Source organism: Larimichthys crocea, chromosome III (genome assembly GCF_000972845.2).
Source record: "Larimichthys crocea isolate SSNF chromosome III, L_crocea_2.0, whole genome shotgun sequence".
NCBI lineage: Eukaryota > Metazoa > Chordata > Actinopteri > Sciaenidae > Larimichthys > Larimichthys crocea.
Genome location: NC_040013.1, coordinates 51,212,204 through 51,231,534, shown reverse-complemented (window position 1 = coordinate 51,231,534; position 19,331 = coordinate 51,212,204). Strand labels below are relative to the sequence as shown.

The 19,331-nt window shown below is 44.8% G+C and overlaps 1 protein-coding gene across 1 annotated transcript; it reads right to left on the bottom strand.

Annotated features, from left to right (window-relative positions):
* Positions 1 to 18,668, bottom strand: gcn1 (GCN1 activator of EIF2AK4). Its single transcript, XM_027274674.1, has 51 exons — positions 18,605 to 18,668; positions 17,315 to 17,417; positions 17,153 to 17,216; positions 16,822 to 16,953; positions 14,964 to 15,072; positions 14,736 to 14,834; positions 14,013 to 14,147; positions 13,704 to 13,881; positions 12,690 to 12,764; positions 12,404 to 12,532; positions 12,269 to 12,319; positions 12,083 to 12,181; positions 11,807 to 11,980; positions 11,568 to 11,720; positions 11,385 to 11,477; positions 11,220 to 11,295; positions 10,669 to 10,828; positions 10,361 to 10,550; positions 10,087 to 10,211; positions 9,686 to 9,864; positions 9,506 to 9,599; positions 9,304 to 9,417; positions 9,024 to 9,222; positions 8,785 to 8,937; positions 8,510 to 8,691; positions 8,119 to 8,199; positions 7,862 to 8,005; positions 7,463 to 7,587; positions 7,165 to 7,354; positions 6,985 to 7,055; positions 6,531 to 6,696; positions 6,196 to 6,390; positions 5,777 to 6,023; positions 5,512 to 5,633; positions 5,177 to 5,291; positions 4,609 to 4,788; positions 4,182 to 4,402; positions 3,829 to 3,897; positions 3,602 to 3,740; positions 3,314 to 3,510; positions 3,059 to 3,201; positions 2,843 to 2,960; positions 2,538 to 2,753; positions 2,295 to 2,459; positions 1,924 to 2,085; positions 1,746 to 1,838; positions 1,511 to 1,654; positions 1,148 to 1,417; positions 885 to 998; positions 379 to 609; positions 1 to 66 (listed from the first exon to the last, which is right to left on the bottom strand). The coding sequence occupies exons 1-51, from the start codon at positions 18,620 to 18,622 to the stop codon at positions 1 to 3; spliced, it is 7,068 nt and encodes a 2,355-aa protein (XP_027130475.1). The 5' UTR covers positions 18,623 to 18,668.
* Positions 18,669 to 19,331: the final 663 nt, after the last annotated feature.

The window sequence follows — 19,331 nt, the reverse complement described above, 5'->3', positions numbered from 1 at the left end:
TCAAGGGCAAAGACCAGTGGATACAGAGGCCTGCTTTGGAGTTAGGCCAGATGGCATGTGACACAACTGGAAAGACACGGCAAAACAGTAGGTCATTTCAGGGACATCAAACAAACATATGTATGATCTAATTAAGAAAAAACAACTTGTTAAAATCATTGTGAAATCAACACTTTATCTAGAAATATATTTCACATTTCCTGTTTAGATACAATCATTTGAAAACTTTTGTTCATGCAGAGATCTTAAATTTAGAAATAACTGCAAACACAACAACAACAACAACAACAATAATAATAATAATAATAATAATAATAATATGACCAACTGTGTTGTTGTCAACTTTTCAATGTTCTCTGTTGAGATGCAGGAACTGACCTTTGCCAGCAGCAGGGTGAGAGTCTCCAACAGAGCAGTCTTCACCGTCCAGGCAAAGCGGTCACCCAAGATACGAATAAGCGGCCCAGTGATGTTAACAACAGAGGGTCGCAGTGCCTCGGGGGAAGTCAGTTTGATGACTCCTCCTAATGCTTTAGCTGCCTCTTCTTTCTGCTCAGGGCTACCAGTGAGGACCCCTTCTCTCAAGACAGGCAGGATACAGGTCACACCCTGTGGAAACAAAGAGACAAAGAGAGGACAGGGCATACAATGATGAATAGGGCTGTAACAAACAATTATTTTCATTACTGATTAAAGTTAAATGAGAATGTTTGCAGTTCTAAATTGAGGCACCAGTATTAATTGATAATAGATAAATAGCTTCATCATGAGAACCACACACACACAAGTTTTCAAATGATTTCTGCAATTCTGTAAAAAGATCGAGAAACCACCATGCTGCAATGAGGTCCGGTTGTTTACTGTGTAAAGAGGGGCCTTCTCACCTTCTTGGGCAGACAGAAACCAGGCAGGTGCTGACCCTTCACGTCTGCAGCTGCTGATCTAATGTCTCGATGCAGGTCATCAATCAGAGCCAGCTGGCTGCTCGCATCCAGTTTCTATAAAAGAAAAACAAATAAAACTCAGGTCACGTTTACTGTTTGATTAAGATTTCATCAAAGTACTAATCTGTATTGTTGTCTTTTACCGTATTGTAAACGCAGAAAAAACATGGACTGTCTGTATGTAGATCTGCATGTCAACACACCTTGGTAATGGAGTTGATGGTGTCCCAACTCTGAGACAGAACCTCTGGGTTGGAGTCGTTGAGGAGGCGAATGAGACCTGACAGCAGGGTGCGAGTGTGGACACTGTAGTCCAGCCGGGTGCGGGTGAAGTAGCCATTGAGGATGGTGACAGCGGCCTGTCTGAGGCCAGGGTCAGCACCTCGCGTGGCCTCCAGCAGGTCCTCTATGATGATCCGCTGGCCCACTTCATCCTCCACTGAGAGGATCACTGTTTGACAGCTGCACAGCTCCTGAAGCAGAGGTAACACATGGGGGGTCATATTTTTTATGAGGACAGGACAAAAGAAGCCACAGGTATTTTATCTTGTGAACACCGGCATTACCTGTGCTTCATCCTCTGTTCCCAGCTTTCCTTTCAGAGAGGAGAGCAGAGCGGGCAGGATGACCCCTAGGTGGCGTGTCAGAGCATCTCCAGCCACAGCAGACAGGAAGGCCAGCACACGGGTGTTGACAGGAGGAGCGGTCAGCTGGTACGACCAGAGAGGACACCATTTTAGTCAGAAGCAGCCACACACAGTAACAAGGCCTAAAAAGGCAAACCTGACTGTGACACTTTACCTTTGGAACTAAGTAAGGCAGCACAGAGCGACTCTTCACTGCCATGACCTGCTTCAGGCCGTCCAAAGCAAACTCAGCCGTCTCTTCGTCATCCTGAGAAAAGACATTCAGTGTGTTAAAAGCTAGGCTGACATTTTTGAATGCTCTCAGACGTACATTTGTGTCCTTGTTCCCTCACCAGCTGTTTGAGCAGGGTAGGCAAGATGTCATCCAGCGCCTGGTGACCGATGGTTGCATGAAGCTGCTCAAAGGTTTTGGCAGCAGCCTCTCGCACCTCCTCCAGAGGGTCACAGAGAGCCTTCCTAACTGTGGGGACCAGGGACTCAGAGAAGACGAGCACCTACCGGACAAACACCATCAGGTCAGAAGGGGTTTGTACTAAAACCTGGTGTTAGACGGGCCCTTCAGCTAAATTATGAAAGGCCGTAGTAATAATAAGCTCCTGGAAGCAGCTCTGTGGTTCAGTTCTTTAATAAATTAATTAACTAATAGTGTTTATGGTGTGGAAAGAGGAAGAGAAATGTGTGTTACAGTGTCGGTGTGACTCACTGCGTCTTTGCTGGTGGACTTCATGATCTCGCTGAGGCCGATGCAGACTCCCTGCCTCTCGTCGCTCTTGTCAGAGCGCAGTCCCTCCTCCAGGATGGGAATAATCTCAGGGAGAATCTTCTCTCCCAGCTTCCTCACCAGATCACCCAGCGTCCGAGCAGCGATCTAAAAACCGGCACACAGCGTCAGCATGAAGGTTCTCAGAAAAACAGAGCGACTTTACAAAGTTCAAAGGAGTAATACCGTTCTCTTGTCAGGGCAGGTGGAAGCCAAGAAGCCCAGCAGGAGAGTGAAGAGGGTTGGAAGGATCTCTCGAAGAGTTCTGGGGGTGTTGGACACCACGATCTTCCACACGTGGAGGGAAGCCTGTCGAACCACCAGTTGAGTGTCTGAACGGCCCATATAGAGGCCAGACAGGACGCGGTTACGCCGCTCAGCGCCAAGAGCTCCAATGATGGCCTGAGAGAAAGAGAGTCCACAGTTAGGAATCCTTCACACAACAATGTGTAAAGACCTTTCAAAAACAGACACAACACATTTTTTCATACTTTATTGGATGCAGCTGTTCCAAAGTTATCGTCCTCAGAGGCGGTCTCCGTGGTCATCTTTCCTGTCACTCCAGAGATATGGAACAACAGATCTCCAAGCAGCTGCACAGAGCTGAACCTGCAAACCGACGACGACACAGACGTACAACCAGTTCATATAAGAGTGACATTTATTCAGTCACACACACATTGTGTTACTGTGTATTTAAATCTGACCTGATCCTCCACAGGTCATCAAACAGGCCCTGTTCCAGCTCAGGAAGCAGCAGTGCGATGGCGGTCTCAGCGTACATGCTGATGATTCGCTGTCCGGCTCGCAGTGCTGTGTCTCTCACGTACTCGTTCTCATCAGCCAGAGCCTGGTGGACAACGCAGGGAGGATTGAAATCTTCAGCTCCAGTAAGAGAGGTTAAGCTTGATCCACAACAAAATGGAAAAATAAACATCAAACACTGTGGTCATGACAAATACCTTGAGAATGCAGGGGATGATGGGCCCAACGTAGGGAGTAAACTTGTCTCCAAAGGTGAGAGGCAGATAGATGAACATCATGATGTAGCCGTCTCGGACGTGGGAAGCGATGTCTATCTTGCTGGCTGTTTGCACCACATCTGGCATCAGCTTGTCCAACTTCTCCACTCCAAGTCCAGCCATCACCTCAGCCAGACCTGAAGACACCAACACACATCATTCAGTGAGTCATTTGATGCATGACATTTAGAGAGAAACAACACGAGGATAGGGTGTAGAAGAAGTGACCTTGCGCAGCTCCAGAGCGATCTACAGAGCTCTGTTCGGAGGCCAGTGTCTCCATGAGCCACGGCAGCAGGTCATCAAAGCAGGATTCGCCCATCCCCTTCACCATGGCACCCAGGGCTTTGGCTGAGACTGTACGCACCTGGAGAGGAGAAGAAGAGCAGTTCGAGGTTGGACCTTACACGCAGAACACATTATTACTGTACGACTGTTTATATCACTCAACAAACCTCAGGCACTGGGTCCAGCAGAGAGGCCTTCAGTCCAGGAATAACACTGGGTAGGTAGGGGGACAGATCCTGTAAACAATGACACGTATCACATCATAAACTAAATGTAAAGGACAATAAAAGTTTGATTTTGTTTTTGATTCATTGTAATATTTAGTTAAAGAAACAGTGTGTAAGATTTAGTGGCATCTAGTGCTTTAGTTCCTAATTACAACGCCTTTGAAGCAAAAACCTTGTAGCATAAAAGAGAAACTACAGTGGCTGTGAAACACAATAATTATACACCAGTGAAAACATAGTTCATGAATATTATATTTCATTTCTGTAAATAGAAGCCCCGTCATGCTTTGTACCTTCTGGTCAGTGAGGGAATACATGTTGCCAATGATCTGAGCGGCCATCTTGCGAGTGTCAGTGGAGCGATCCTGGAAGGCTCTCTGGACGATGGGCATGATGAGGGCCAAGGAGGGTGCGTCGATAAAGTGGACAAACTTGGTGTCGAGCAGCGTCTGCAGGCACGTCTGGGTCCTCCTGGATGGATCAGTGAGAGCGTCGAGCAGGATGGGAGTGATGGCTGGAAGAGGGATAATGACATAGTTTACTAAACATCAGTGCTAAACTCATGCCAGGCGCTGTCTAAACAAATCCTTTTCTAGCAGCATTTCTTGGCTGATAACTGTTTTCAGATTGGCAAAGTCAAAATACAAGTGCTAGACGTGCGCCCTCTAATACAGCTCAACTTTCAGACTTCGACAGCCACTGCAGCCATCTGTGACTTACCCAGGATTTCGGGGTTGCGGATGACAGAGCCGATCTGTCGAAGGGCCTGCTGGCCGGCCTTCTGCACCTTCACGTGAGAGTCGGTCAGCACCTCGGTCAGCTTGGGCACGATGCTGGGCAGGCAGGAGGACAACTGCTTGGGTGCACAGAAAGCCATGGCACCCAGCAACTCCACCGAGCCTGGAATTCACAAGTCATTCACAAGGAGGTACTGTTTGAGTGAACAACTCAATTGATTGTGACTGTCTGAAAAATGTAATAATTATACAGGTGTTCAGTTCTGTAATGTGTAGGACAAGTTTTGATAAGATGAGAAGGTACTACTACTCTTATCGATACTGCTTATCGTATAGACGTCTTCAGTGTTTATCTACATGTCAAAAGTATTAAAAACTCTCCACCTGTATGTGATGTTCTTTCACTAGAAGTTTGGGAAGATTGCTTGTGTCCATCCTAACATACGAAACACTTGTTGCACTTAATTTAGCCAAGGGGCCCGGTTAATACCAGGTTTCAGTATCTACCTGTATTAATGCCTAGGGATCCTGTACATGTAGGGGTTCCTCACCTGCTTTAGTTCTCCAGGACTCCTCCTCCAGGGCCATTAGCAAGGAGGGGAGGACCAGTTTCACCCCATGGGCGCTCAGGTTCCTCATCACAGCCTTGGCACAGTCATCTGCAGCCTGCAGAGGAGAAGGTGTAGAGTAAAATTTAAACATTTCTACACATGAATTCAAGGACTGATCGAGGACAGGAATTATTGAACCGTTTTAAAAATGAGTGCCTCTTTCATGGATCACGTGTTACACCAGCAGACATTTTTGATGATTTTCAAGTATGTTTAAAAGTAAGCAGGGGAGGAGGAAGACACACTGAACTCTGGGATATGATGTGCATGCTCACCTCTCTGACATACTGGTTTCCATCTCCAAAGCAGAGCAAAAGGTGTGGCAGCACGTGGACCACGTACGGCTCAAACAGCTTCCCTAACATGTTGCACAGCATCTCAAAAGCAAACAGAGCTCCTGGACAGAGACAAACAGCTCGTCAGTGGTTTATTTTTTGACTTTCTGTACATGGTAGATTTAATGAAGATGACTTCATATCTGCACTAGGTGTAAATTAATACTAAACCAAACAGTTTTTTGTTTAACTCAATGCCCCTCACCTTCCCTCCGTCTGAAGTTCTTCTTGTCCTGGATGGCGTCGGTCAGCGTGGTCATGATGTCCTGTTGTTTGAGTGCCAGGATCCCGAGACCTTTGACCAGGCCAGCCAGTCCATAGGCTGCTCCCTTCCTCTCTGCGTACTTGTCGCTCTCCAGCAGCAGCTGCAGCAGGTTCCTTACAATCCCTGCAGCGTCCTCCTTGATGGCAGGAACTAAAGGAGGCAAACAGCTGGCCACAGACTCCTGGACCTGATGAGGAATGGCAAATTATTATGACTCATCATATCATGGTTATCATATTACATTGAGTTTTTTCCAATTCTGGAACGGACTGGATAAAGAGTAATGGGGAATCTGTATAAAAACAATGAGGAACACTGAACAGTACAGTGTGAGGAGTGAAGGAGGATGAACTGCTTACCTGCTGTGAAGGCGTAGAGAGCGCAGTGATGAGCTTGGCCACGATGGGTTTGACCTTGGGGTCATTTTTGTCCAGATGTTTGGCCAAGGAGCCCATGAGGATAACCACACTCTGACGGACAGAGTCGTAGCTGGCGTCCTGGGGGGCGTTCTTTAGAAACTCCTCAAACACTGGCAGCAGGGAGCTCACGTTGTCCTGATGAACAAAGTGAGTACATACGATACAGTGAAAGACAAATGGTCACATAGTACATATTTATAGGTATCTGTCTGTTCAAGCACCAAAATATATAGTAGTTGACTGAAAGAAAAGAAGAAAGAAGAAGTGAGCAGTACCTTTCCATGTGTGTTGAGGGCAGAAAGGGCGGCGTCCAGCATGCAGCGCCGCACCTCAGTGTGGCGGTCATTGAGGGCATCGGGCACAAAGAAGAGGAAGAGAGGAGTGACCTGAGATTCATCCAGGTACTGGGACAGCTTGTTCAGAGCCAGAGCAATGCCACACCTGACAAAGAAATGTGAAAGAGCTCAGTGCACAAGAAGGAACATGTAAAAATTATGGTCTCTGTCTGGACTAGGGGTTCAGTTCTAATCTTTCCCAGCTTTTTCATTTTTTAGAATCTTATCCTTTCCCAGTGGAACTAATCCAAATGTTTCTGTCTTTACTGAAAGCAGGCTAATGTAGATATGCTCGTTAATTGTGCATTCATTAGTTAGGGACACACTGGCTTTCTATTTTGGTTCCAAATTTAAAATATTAAAAACACACATCTTTGCCAACATTGAGATTTACCTGGCCTCCCATTGGTCAGGTGGAGCTTCAGAGATGACTCTGCCCAGGGCGTCCAGCACAGGAGGTGGTCTCTTTAAAAAATACGAAAATATCATATTTTGATTTCCAAGCTCAAAGTCATTGACTAGTAGCAGAGCTAGATGAGTAATAATGTGATTTGGCCGAGGTGCGGGGTCTCACATAGAGTTTTTGGTGGTAGAGCTCAGTGAGCTGTCCGAGCACGGTGGCAGACTGGTCTCTATACTGCGACACAGCGCTTGACAGAGCTTCTGCGCCCGCAGAACGGACGACCTCCTCATGATGGGTGACGTCTCCGATCAGCAGGGAGCAGAGCTCAGGGACCAACTCTAGATCCAGAGACTCCCAGAGTCTGAGGAAGAAGGACAGGGAGAGAAATTAGTTCACAGTTTCCATTCTCTGCCACAGAGCTAAACCTATTCAGCTGGTAGGAGAAAGGAGAAAACCCTACGATACATACTTTTCAGCCAAGGCTCTGCCCTCCTCCTCAACATCGAACCTGGCAACCCAAAGCCTGCGCAGCAAACTCAGCCCGCTGGCTTCTGTGCTGTCTGTAGGCAGGGCAAACTCCATCTCCAACAGTCCCTGAGCACAGACACATTGGGTGTGAATGGCATGTCCAATAGGACATGGACTATATAATGTGTCAGTTAAACAAGGTTAGCAATAAACAGTGCTTTCATCCTGATCTAGAAACTGTATTCCTATTTTAATGAAACAAGCTCATAAAGCTTTATGTGTGGAGAAAACAGCTGAAACTTTCATTGTCACCAACATTTCCTGTCTGGAATCCATCTGTTTACTCTACTGTGGGATTGGCCATTCAATAAACATCAAGATGAACTGATCCAAAGCTCACCCTGAGGGCTGCATCCCGGACAGAGAAGCAGGGTGAAAGGAGGCCGTTGAGCAGGACGTCTATCTCTGGTTGCTCGGCCACAGTGCAGCCGTCATCTCCTCCTGCACTGGCACACAGCGCTGTCAGGCACTGAGATGCCAGCACCTGAAATACACAGTGTGAGAAGTCTCACATCATCTATATGGCTAAATAACTTTCTTTCAGCAGGACACAGAAAAAAGGGATGGAACAGAGAAAAATAGTCCAATCTCTGTTACCTGGAGTCTCGGGGTGGCTGTGGAGATGATTCTGGTCAGTAGCAGCAGCATGTTGACACGTGGAAGCAGCTCTGAGCCGTTCTGAGACAAGAGAAGACAACAGTTATTACATAAATCCATTTAACTGCTAATTAAACGGTAGAACCGTCACATAAAGCTTTATCTATTTGCTATGCCATTTATCTTTACAGACCGATGTCTCTGGGAAATGTGTTATCTGTTTTTCCAGGATGCCTAGGAACCATGATGAAAGCTATGAAGATGACTGGTACATAAATAAAATCTGAGACAAAAAGCATTACTTGGTCATTTGTGTTTGTCTGCACGGATGGCTTTTAATGTTCCAACCATCTTACTGTAAACAGATCACCATGGAGATGTTTGTGTTTACCTCGTCTATAACAAGGTCATCGCTCTCTGTGTCTGCCCGAAGCTGGGAGTGTTCAATGATGACTTGCAAGGCTTTGGTCATCAGGTTCTCCTTCTCCTCGGTGCTGCCTGAAGACTCTCTGAGCATGGCGTTGAGGAGAGGGAAGCAGAAGGAGAAAGCGGGAGCAGACAGTGGAGCCACGTCTAAGGAAAACCAGACAACACATAGAAACAAAAGATGAGCGGATACATGCCAGCACTGACTTTCATTAGTGTCCATGTGTTCACTGTGCTCACCACTGGTCTTGGCCTCTCTCTGTGGGACAGTGTGGTTGTGGAGCAGCAGTATAGTACGCTGGGCTGCTGTGTCAAGGTCCTCCTGTCCCCAAGCCTCATCCAGATCGCACTCTGGCTTCAGCAAGCGTAGAGTTACATGACCCACAAGCACGGCTAGAGGGGGGAAAAAAGTGAGATTGACTTGAAATACTGAGGCTATGTCTTTTTAAAAGACTATAATACAAAGAAAAGCTACGTACCTAGAGAGTGAAGGTGTTTGGGCATGAGGCACACTCCGATGTCCAGGAAGACCTGCTGGATGCGTGGAGCAGCCAGGGGGGATTGCAGCAATGGCATCAGGACCTGGAGGGCAGCAGGGAGCTCCCTGGTGATCTGGGCTGGTCTCTCTATCAAAGTGGCTTCCAGCAGACCCACCGCACTCTGCAGCTCCGCATCCAGCTGATGACGACGAGAAATACACCGCAGCTCAGTAAAGAGGAAATTAACACTGACACAAATTCATTTTGATGGCTTCCATACTCCTTGAAGTCTCTTGCGAATATCCGCCTCCTTCTCCAGCTGGATTTGCATCATTTCCTTCTGCTTGCTGGTGAGCTGCAATTCCTCTTTGATGCCTTTTTTCTTCTTTATCTCCTGCGAGACCAAAGAAGAATCAAAATGTGTTCAGACATTAAAACGGCCACCGCCAAAAGCTACACAAATGATGGTAAGAAGACTTTACCTCCTGCAACTCCAGTTCAATGATTTGTTCCTTGTAGGAGTAGGCTTTGTTCTCTCTCTTCATGTTGGATTTCTTGGAGCTTTCTTTCTGGGCACTGCGGCAAGAGCAGAAGTAAATAAGTGGGAAACAGACACAGACAGCTCTGGTGATTGCTGTGTGGGAGGAGAGGCTGTGCGTTACCTCTGGATGATGGTGTTGTCATACAGTTGTCCATCGGGTGTCAGCATGATGGCGTACTCCTCCCTGGTGACGTGGAGTAGAGCGGGTCGGGAAAGCCCTTCGGTGACATGACTGATTACCCGCGGTAACAATTTGTTTGGGGAGAGGCTGGAGAGGGCACCGACTGCATTTTTCAGTGCCTGAGGAGAGAAAGTGACCACTAAACATCCTGGTAGTATGTACAAGACATCAGCAAGAGCAAAACACAAAGGTCCCTGTAGATATTCTGCACACTCTTTATTTACATTCATCTATACTTCAGTCAAGCTTGGTTTCTTCACAGGAATACACTTTAATACTAGTGTCTGTGTGTTTAAATGGCACGCAAATGCAGAATAAAGAGGTGTGTGTCGTATTCGGACCTGGTTGTCTGCGTTGACCTCCAGCAGATGTGGCAAAATAGCCTCCATATTCTTCTCTATGAATTCTTCTACCTTTATATTCATGGAGAGGAGCAGAACAGGCCAGAGGCCGCTGCGAGCTTCAACTGAAAGGGATGAAAAGAAAACAAGATGTCAAATATGAGACAGACACTCTACTCAAGAAACCCCAGTGATATTATTCTACAACAACACTTAATCTGACTGTAGTTAACGAGTGGGCAGGTTCACTCTGGAGAGTAACTCATTCTCATACCTATGGATGGATGATGAGTGACTACGAGGATCTCCATTGCCAAATTCTCTGCTTCGGCGGGGTCACCCCATTGGCTGGCAGAAGAGCAGATGACACACAGTGCGTCTAACAGGACACGAGGGGGAATGTAGCTGCGACCCAGCTCAGTCAGCTCTCCTGACTCTGATACCAGGACGTCCTGCGGCAAAACCTGAAAGTTTACAGCACTCAATCAGTAACAATCAAATTTAACAATCCACAAGCAACTTTTAAAAATGTAGCTCTGTGTTTTTGAGGTTTGTGGTGTGTGATCATCCTGTGTGTAATACTTTGTGTGCGTTGATGACCACGCGGAGTTCTCCCAGGAGGCCGTGGGCAAGACCGGATCCTCCCAGAGAAGAGAGCAGCTTCCTGATTGTCTGCTGTGCCCTTTTCCTCACACGCCAGCTCCGAGACAGCAGAACCGCAACCGTGGCATGATGATACATCCTACACGACAATTAGAAAATGTAAATATTAACTAGTTATTAAAGTACTACATGATTCATATAAATTAGACAATCTGTAATACATTTGTATTCTGCACAAAAAGTTAATTTCTTTGAACAAAACCTTGCTGAGAGCAAATATTTAGCATGTTTATACGGAGGATCACTGCATATAATCATAACTCCCTTCAGTGCTGTGCCATAAAAAAGGTAGATACATGTATAATTAACATAATTTGACCCTGATCTCCTTCTAGTGGACATACAGTACTTTTAAATCCTTAATAAACACAAAGTATGCTGGTAAATATCAACATAGATGTGTGTGCTTCTCAGGAACAATGTACAATCATTTTAATTCCAGTATATCAGACACAGATGGACAGGCTTACTGTGATTTGCTGGAGTTAAGCCTGTGAGCATGATCCAGAAAGAGCCTCTCACAGAGCAGCAACACTGTGAGCAGAGCTGAAGACAGAGAGAAAGAGACTTCATTTCACGTCTTAATATATAAAAACACTCATGAGCCTTTAAGATAGTAAGACATGTTGCCTTACTTTCGTCATTAGCCTGAGAGAGGAACTTCTCTGTGGTGAAAAGTGGCTTCTTCTCGTCTAAGATGAGGTTCCAAAAGTTGGAGAACTTTGCCTCTGCAGAGACAAAAAAAAAATTCACATCCTTGTATGCTAAGAGTTCTTTAACCAGGTAAGAAGAAGTCAGTGTTGAGATGCCAGTGTTACCTGTCTGAATCTCCAGCAAAGTGAGTCGACTCAAAAGAACAGAAGCTGCCACGCCTTCTGCAAGCAGAGCATATTGGGAGTTTTGTGCCGCAGCTTTCTCCACAGTTTGGAGGAGCAAGGGCACGAGGTCGGAGGCTTGGGCCAGAGTGTCACCTAAAGAGGAGGAGAGGTCATAACACAGGAGTAAGGATTGAGTTCAGTTTAAGGATGTGCAGCATAACGTGTCTTGTGTGACAGACCTTTGAAGGCCCCCAGCATGGCCTGAAGGTAGGCGTGTCGAACGAGAGAGGTGGAGGTCTTGAGGGTGAAGGCTTTCTTCAACCAGTCCAGCAGAGCAGAGGGAACTTCTACTGTGAGACGGCTGCTCCACTGAGAGAGCACAGACACTGCATGCACCAAGGTACCCTCGTGAACTAGAAACAAACAAGAAAAGGTTGGTACAAGGCAGAAACATTACACAGCAGTCTCTCAGAAATGTCCGGTTTGAAACTCTATCCGAGCATCCTGAACAATACCTTCTTGTTGTAAATAAGGGATGAACATCACAGTGACTGCAGAGCTCAGAGTCTGGCTGGAGGTTCCTGACACAGCGTGATGGCTGCAGCTGGCGATCCCTAAAAAACAAGAAGAAGATCAGAAGCGTTCAAAACAAGTGTCTGCTTGCTATTCTATCTCATGGACAGTCTCCAAAGGCCTCTCACCTGACAACACACTCATCTTCTGGGCAACGACTGTGAGCTTTCCTTCAGAACCTGCAACAGCAACATTTAGGATTCGGGTGAGCAAAGCCGAACGTGATGAAAACAATATTTCAGTCTAACAGGTAATGAATTCACCTCCGAGGATACTGAAGAGGTGTTTGACGATGTCCTGCACAGCAGAGGGGTCGCTGCACTGCTGGACAACGTTCTGCATGGCCTGAACCGCATCCTCCATCAGCTGAGCATTGTTAGCTTTTAGCTGGCCTGAAACACAGACCATAATTATACATAATAAATACCGCTAAATCAATTCCCGGGCTTTCAGTCATTATTTCCTCATGACAAATCATATCATGGTGACAGCTGAGCGTACGATGATGTACACAAAACTAAATCAATTAAGCGTTCATTAAGTCCTTACTTGCGATGGCCTTTCCGATATCCATGGCATACTGACTGAGATCGAGAGTTACAGCAGACAACAGGCAGGAAACCGCTGAAAAGAGATCAGACAGTGTTATAATCCTCTGAGTGACAGCTGCCTGAACACCAAACATTTAGATGTACATCTAGTCATTTAGCTGAAGCTTTTATCCAAAGCGATGTTCAGGGTACAGTGCGATAAGAAGTGTTAGTGCAGCAATAAGTGCTGTGACCACTGTTGCTGTGAGTTCTTAAAGGGGTAGATTTAGCATTGGTAGTGCTAGGAGATGAGGTACTCTCTGAAGAGCTGAGTTTTTAAAGATAGAGAGGGACACCCCTGATCTGGTAAGAACTGGTAGTGCGTTCCACCAATGGGGAACAACAGACACAAGAGTCTGGATTGCCTTGAACAAATGGGTGGCAGAGCCAGGCGTCGTTCATTGGAGGAACGCAACAGTCATGAGGTAACATATGTCTGTATAAGGGCGTTCAAATAGGTAGGTGCAGGACCGGAGACAACTTTGTAGGCATCTATTAGAGATTGGAATTTAATGCGGGCTGTAACAGGTAACCAGTGGAGCTCGATGAGCTGCGGGGTAACATGTGACCTTTTGGGTTGGTTGTAGACCAGGTGCGCCGCCATGTTCTGGATCATCTGAAGGGGTTTCACTGTGCAGACCGGAAGGCTACTGTAATACCGGAGGGTATTACAGTAATCTAGTCTTGAGATGACCGCAGCTTGTGTCAGGAGTTAGGTGACATGCTGAGATAGGTAAGGTCTGATTTTTCTGATGTTGTAAAGTGCAAAGCGGCATGACCAGGCAACTGAGGCAACACGATTGGGGAAAGTTAGTTGGTCATCAATCATAACCCCTAAGTTTCTCACCACCCTGGTGGGGGCAAGACATCAGTTTTGATGTTGATGTCGTGGTGTATAGTAGGTTTAGCTGGGAGGACCAGCAGTTCAGTTTTTGAGAGGTTCAGCTGGCCTCTGAAACCTAAAGTATCTCACCCTGAATGGCGTTCTCTGGACTGCGGAGCATCGTCTTCTGCAGTGTAGGGAGTAGCAGCTCCTTGAACTCAGAGTGGGTCACATGACGCAGCAAGGAGCCGCTTTTTTCCAAAATGTGCTGTTGTGGTTTTGTTTTGCTCATCAGGACTGATTTTATGTACAGGTCCAACATGGCACTCTGAGAAAAGAACAGCAGATACAAGGCTGGATTGTTATTGCTTACACTTATCTGAGATCCCATGTACTCCTTGAAGAAAGCACAATGAAGTGTGGTAATCAACAGCATCAGACTAATACAGAAGAACTCACTTTGTGCTTCTCTATTGTAGCTTTTTCTTTCTGAGCGGTGCAGAAGTCTAAACACATGCCCAGCATGGCCAGAGTAGTGGGGCTCTGGTCCAGACTTAACAGCGTGCTGATGTATTGATCCACCAGTCCAGGATTCTGTCAAAGACAACAAAATGTCAAATCACAACACTTCAACAGACCATCTGATGAGCTTGTGGGGTCTTGCATGCCTTGGCCAATGTTAGCAAGTTATCTATCAGGTTAGTAAAGTTCTGATAAGAGCTGATTAAAAGCAGTAACAGTAACTTTATGTGTAAAAACTGTGAAAATGAAAGGACCAACGAGTTCACCAGAAAACATGGGAAGTGGGACTAGGGATGCAACGATTCAAAATTTTGATGGTACAATTATAGTCTGAAAAATCATTTTCAGTCATAATGACAGTCATAATGTATTCATGTATAAAATCACAGGAGCATTTATTTGTTTTTTGCACTTTAGTGAAAATGAAAGAAGGAAACTGAGAACATCTTTTAGAAGGAGTCACACCCAAAGGGTACATCATAAACCTTTACGATCATGAAACCATGATCATTTAAACCAAGGTTAAGAATGAAATCTGATCCCTCAAAGGGGCATTTTTCATTATGAAAAAACTCAACAAGAGCAGATCAATCCTCACAGCACTGAAGTAAACTACTTAGAGTCCTTTCACTGCCAGTGTGTTCTAAACCGTGTACTCACTTCTTTCCAGAGGTGACTGAGATTCTTCAGGCTAGATTTCTGAGCCGTGATCTTGGCTCCGCCCACCACCTCAGCTACAAGAAGGCTCTGAACCTCCACCTACAAGTGAGAACAGCACATTTGATACCAACATCCAGAATAAAACACTGATTATTCATATATATATACACACACATATATACACATATATACACACACACACACACACACACACACTCTTTTACTGACCATTTTCTTCCAGACAGCTCCATCTCTTTTCTCTGGGGTAGAAAACACATTGGAGACTAAAAGGCAGGTCCAGGACAAGCCAATGAAGGCAGCAGAGCCCGTGCATTTACTGCAAATACAATAAAAACAAGCATAAGACGGGGAAGAGGACAACCTGGATAACATACAACCAAATACAGTCCCTAGATACCCTGTGTATACGATGTGTATGGTGAACAGAAGTCCCGGCACAGAAGCAGAGCTATGCAGTGGTGTCATGCAGGATCATCAGAAAAACTTGTTTTAGCCACATGAAAAAATCAAAATCACTTGTATGTTTGTGAGACAGCCTTTTTCTTTGACACCAACTGCAGAACTCCAATACTCATACACTATGCCATGCACAGTGTTGTGAGATGAGACTGAAATGAAACGTTATGTTGTTAAAGATTTCAAAGATGGTGTGTGCTTGTGACTTGGCTGTGTGACGGCGTGGTGAAGTGGTGAAAATATTCTAAACATAGCATACAATTCAGCAACTGTGTATCATGCAGCAACAATAAATGTTAGTGAGTTGAATATGAATATAATATATGATTGGATTAAAACAAAGTCACTTGGGTTACTCTGGGGTATTGTATCTCCACTGAGCAAAAGAAGGTGCCAACATTTCTGTTCAACCAAAAGGTTTACTGTAACAACACACGTAATCACATTTGCCAGTAAGAATCCTATAGTGGTACTAGAGCTGGGTGGTATGACCAAAAATTGATATCACGGTATTTTTTTAAATTATCACGGTATAACGGTATTTGACGGTATTTTTTTTTCGTGGATGTTTACGTGTTAACCCCAATTCCTAATTGTTTAGAGAATACTTACTGCAGGAAATTACCCTGGTTTGAATAGTCCCACAAAAGAATTGAGTGCCAAGCACTCAAAATTGTAATGAGGTGCAGAAGCCGTGTTTTTCAACAGTACTAAGCGGTACCATGTCTTTGGCTAAGTGGAGTGTGATAGAGTTGGTAATATCATTCCATCGTTTGCTTTTCTTGTCATAGACGGTCCCTTTAGCAAACGCGCCTACCAGGGACGCCTGTGTAGTGCTTTGTGCTGCAGTGCCAACGTTACGCAGAGATTGGGGAGAAGATGCAGCTTTTACTTTCATGCAATCTTCGTATTCCAGGATATGATTGTGGCGGAGGTGGTGAAGCAAGTTGCTTGTGTTCCCTCCTGCAGCTAAAACATTAGCTCGACAACACTTACAGATAATGCGTGTTTGATCCGCGTCAGATTTTTTAAAACCGAAGTATTTCCAAACAACAGAAACGGCTCCCTTTTTCGGAATGAGTTCTGTGTCTGTGTCATTTTCTTCATTCATGCTCACCGCTCAACTCGCTATTACTACCCTAGTCTTTGCCACTACCACGCTCTCCTGCAGAGTTGGCTTGTTTGGTGTAACACTGAAAAACAGCCCCCGCTCAATCTACCGCTGTGCGACGTTCCGCCGCTCTGTGTAGCCTACATATGCGCGCGCACACGGTATGCGGTAAATGAAAGATTCATATCATAAAAATAAAAATTACCGGTTTACCGGTTCAAAAGGTATACCGCCCAGCCCTAAGTGGTACCCAGCCTGAGGACCAAACTGTAGTTTGCAAAGCAACAACAAACTGTATACACCTGAATATCTGCCTAATCAAATGATGGCAGACTGAAGCAGTAGGTCATATGTGTTAGTCAGAGTTAGTTAATATCCGTGTGTTTGCCTTCATACGAGTTGGATGAATATGAGTAGATGGCATCAGCTAATCCTATAAAAGGACAGGGTGAGAAATCAAACATGTCTAATGCTGGTAGTTCTGTGATAATGCGGTACCTGGGCTCTCCACTTTTGGTGATGACTCCACTGTTCAGCAGGCAGTGGAGGAGGCTCGTCACCAGGATGTCAGGCTGACTGTCAGCCAGCTGGGCAATAACAGAGAGGAGCTCTCTGCGCGATGCAGCATCCCTGAGAAGCAAACACATCCGTGTGAACACAAAGGACATACACTCACAAGTGTTTCTATTATTTTGTCTATCTGTCCGTATCAATGAGGGTAAGCTAAACAACAGGAACACCTCTACAGTGAGCATAAGGTCGAATCAGCACCTGAACATTATAACAATATTACTGGAGCATTCCATCCTCAGTTCTTATTTACACCTACCGATATCTTTGTGGAGTGAGACAGAAGAGCTTGCATAGACCTTTGATGGCAGGCTCTGGTAACTCTGAAAGAGACATTATGAAGAAATATTAGTGCTGATTATGGCACCTATTATAAACACAGTGTAGACAACTAACAAAAACAAAGAAATAAAATGCTCACCTTTGCCCTTTATACATTGTTTCAGCTCTCCAAAGATCTCCTTGCGCTCCTTCACACTGGCTGTAGTTACTTTAACAGCAAATTTCTTCAGTGTATATGAAACCTAGAGGAAAAGCACCGGTTTAATCAAAGAAGTAAATGATCACACGGGACAGAAAATAGTGTCTTATCCCTTCATTTTATATACAGTCTGGACCTAGAGCATTGTTTCTCAAACTATAGTACGAGTACCACGGGTGGTACGTGAGCTCCCTGTAGGGGTGCTTGGAGAAATCTCTGAAATACTTTTAAAAATGTAATTAATGAACTGAAAAACACAGTATACTATAAAAAATACTGAATGAAAATAAACTATGGATAAACAGGATTTGCATCTCCTGAAACATTTGGTTGCAACGTCAGCCTGCTATGTATTCACGTTGCATACACAAGCTCAAATGCGACAAAAACATAGCAGGCGGAGGTGACATGAGTGGTTCAGAAACACTGTAATCACGCTTCCAACGAATGAGCTCTGGGTCTTGAACCAGTTCCATTTAGTCCAGTCAATAATTAGTAACAGAGCCGCCTCCTGTGTAAACTGTCTATAGCTGAACAGTGTGCCTTTAACGTCAGTCATGATGAGGCACTCTGACAGCCTAATATTCTCTGAGCTGGCAGAGAGAATACTTGACATTTTTTCCTTGATTCAAAGTGAAAGGTGATTTTCTGTTAATCAATAAATCATCTCAGTTGTGGTCACATGATGTCAGTTCCTTTTTGGCATATCTATGTTAAGATTAGAGCTGTAATCCCACGAGGACAGATTCCATATACATGCTGCTTTGTCTGGGTACGAACCAGACATGTGTCGTCACGTATTAATTATTACACTGTGAAATAATTAATTAGCTGTTTATGGAGGGCGTGGCTTAACTCATCATCACACAGGATGATTGTCCGGCTAACTTCGGAAATTCAGACCAACTTCAGTTTATGACAGTGAGTTTGGACCCTCGATAAGTTCGTTTAGAGGACGGTACCGTCCAAGCAGAGCTTGAGCCGGCCTCCCCCCGCGGACAGAGAGCAGTGCTCGGCCAGCAGGCTGCTCACCGTCCGATGGAGTCACAATGAGGCTACGTAGCTCTGAGCTAACAGCCTGCTCGCTGGCTACTGTTGAATTTTTCGCCAACATTTCTCGTCCAATGTCGAAACACACCGAGATGTTGATAAAGCGGCGCCACGTGTACCACCGATCTGCCGTGTGCCCCACGTGAGCGTCTTTATGTGCGTTAACACAGCCACACAAACCTGCGTGTCCGCTGCCATCTTGCCGGTCTTGATGCAGGAAGGACTTGTTGATGTCACTTCCGGGTCAAAGCTGCTACGTGACCGCCTCTATCATATATTTTATTTTCAACTTAAAAAAAAAATGTTTTCATGAAATGTAAAAATAAACATTTATCACAAATAAATAAATAAATCACGCAAAAATAAAAAGGACGCACTAATATGAAGACAAACATGTAGATACTCAAGTCATATGAATGAAGACAAAATATATCTGTAGGTACACACATATTAAGTTTATACACATTTCAAATGAGATCAAGAGTTTAATCCAATTTGAGCTAACTGAACCTGATAAAAAAAATCATATAGCACAGCGGTCTTCAACCAGGGGTCCGTGACACCTAGGGGGTCCGCACATAGACATATATACATATACATACATACATACATATGTATATATGTCTATGGGTCCGCATAGGTACTGCAGGGCATCATAATATATTGACAATTTTCACCCAAATCAAAATGTAAAACAAAAATGATACTGAGTAAACTGCAAGCATTAATATGTAATAATAAGCTACTAAGCTAATAATAAGCTTTTGACAACAAAATATTTTTTAAATAAATGATTCCATTATGCATGAACATTTATCAATCATAAACACATTTAGGCTAACAACCCAGTATATAAATAGGTTAATATGGTAAAATAATTGATGAAAAACGATTACATGTGCTGTTT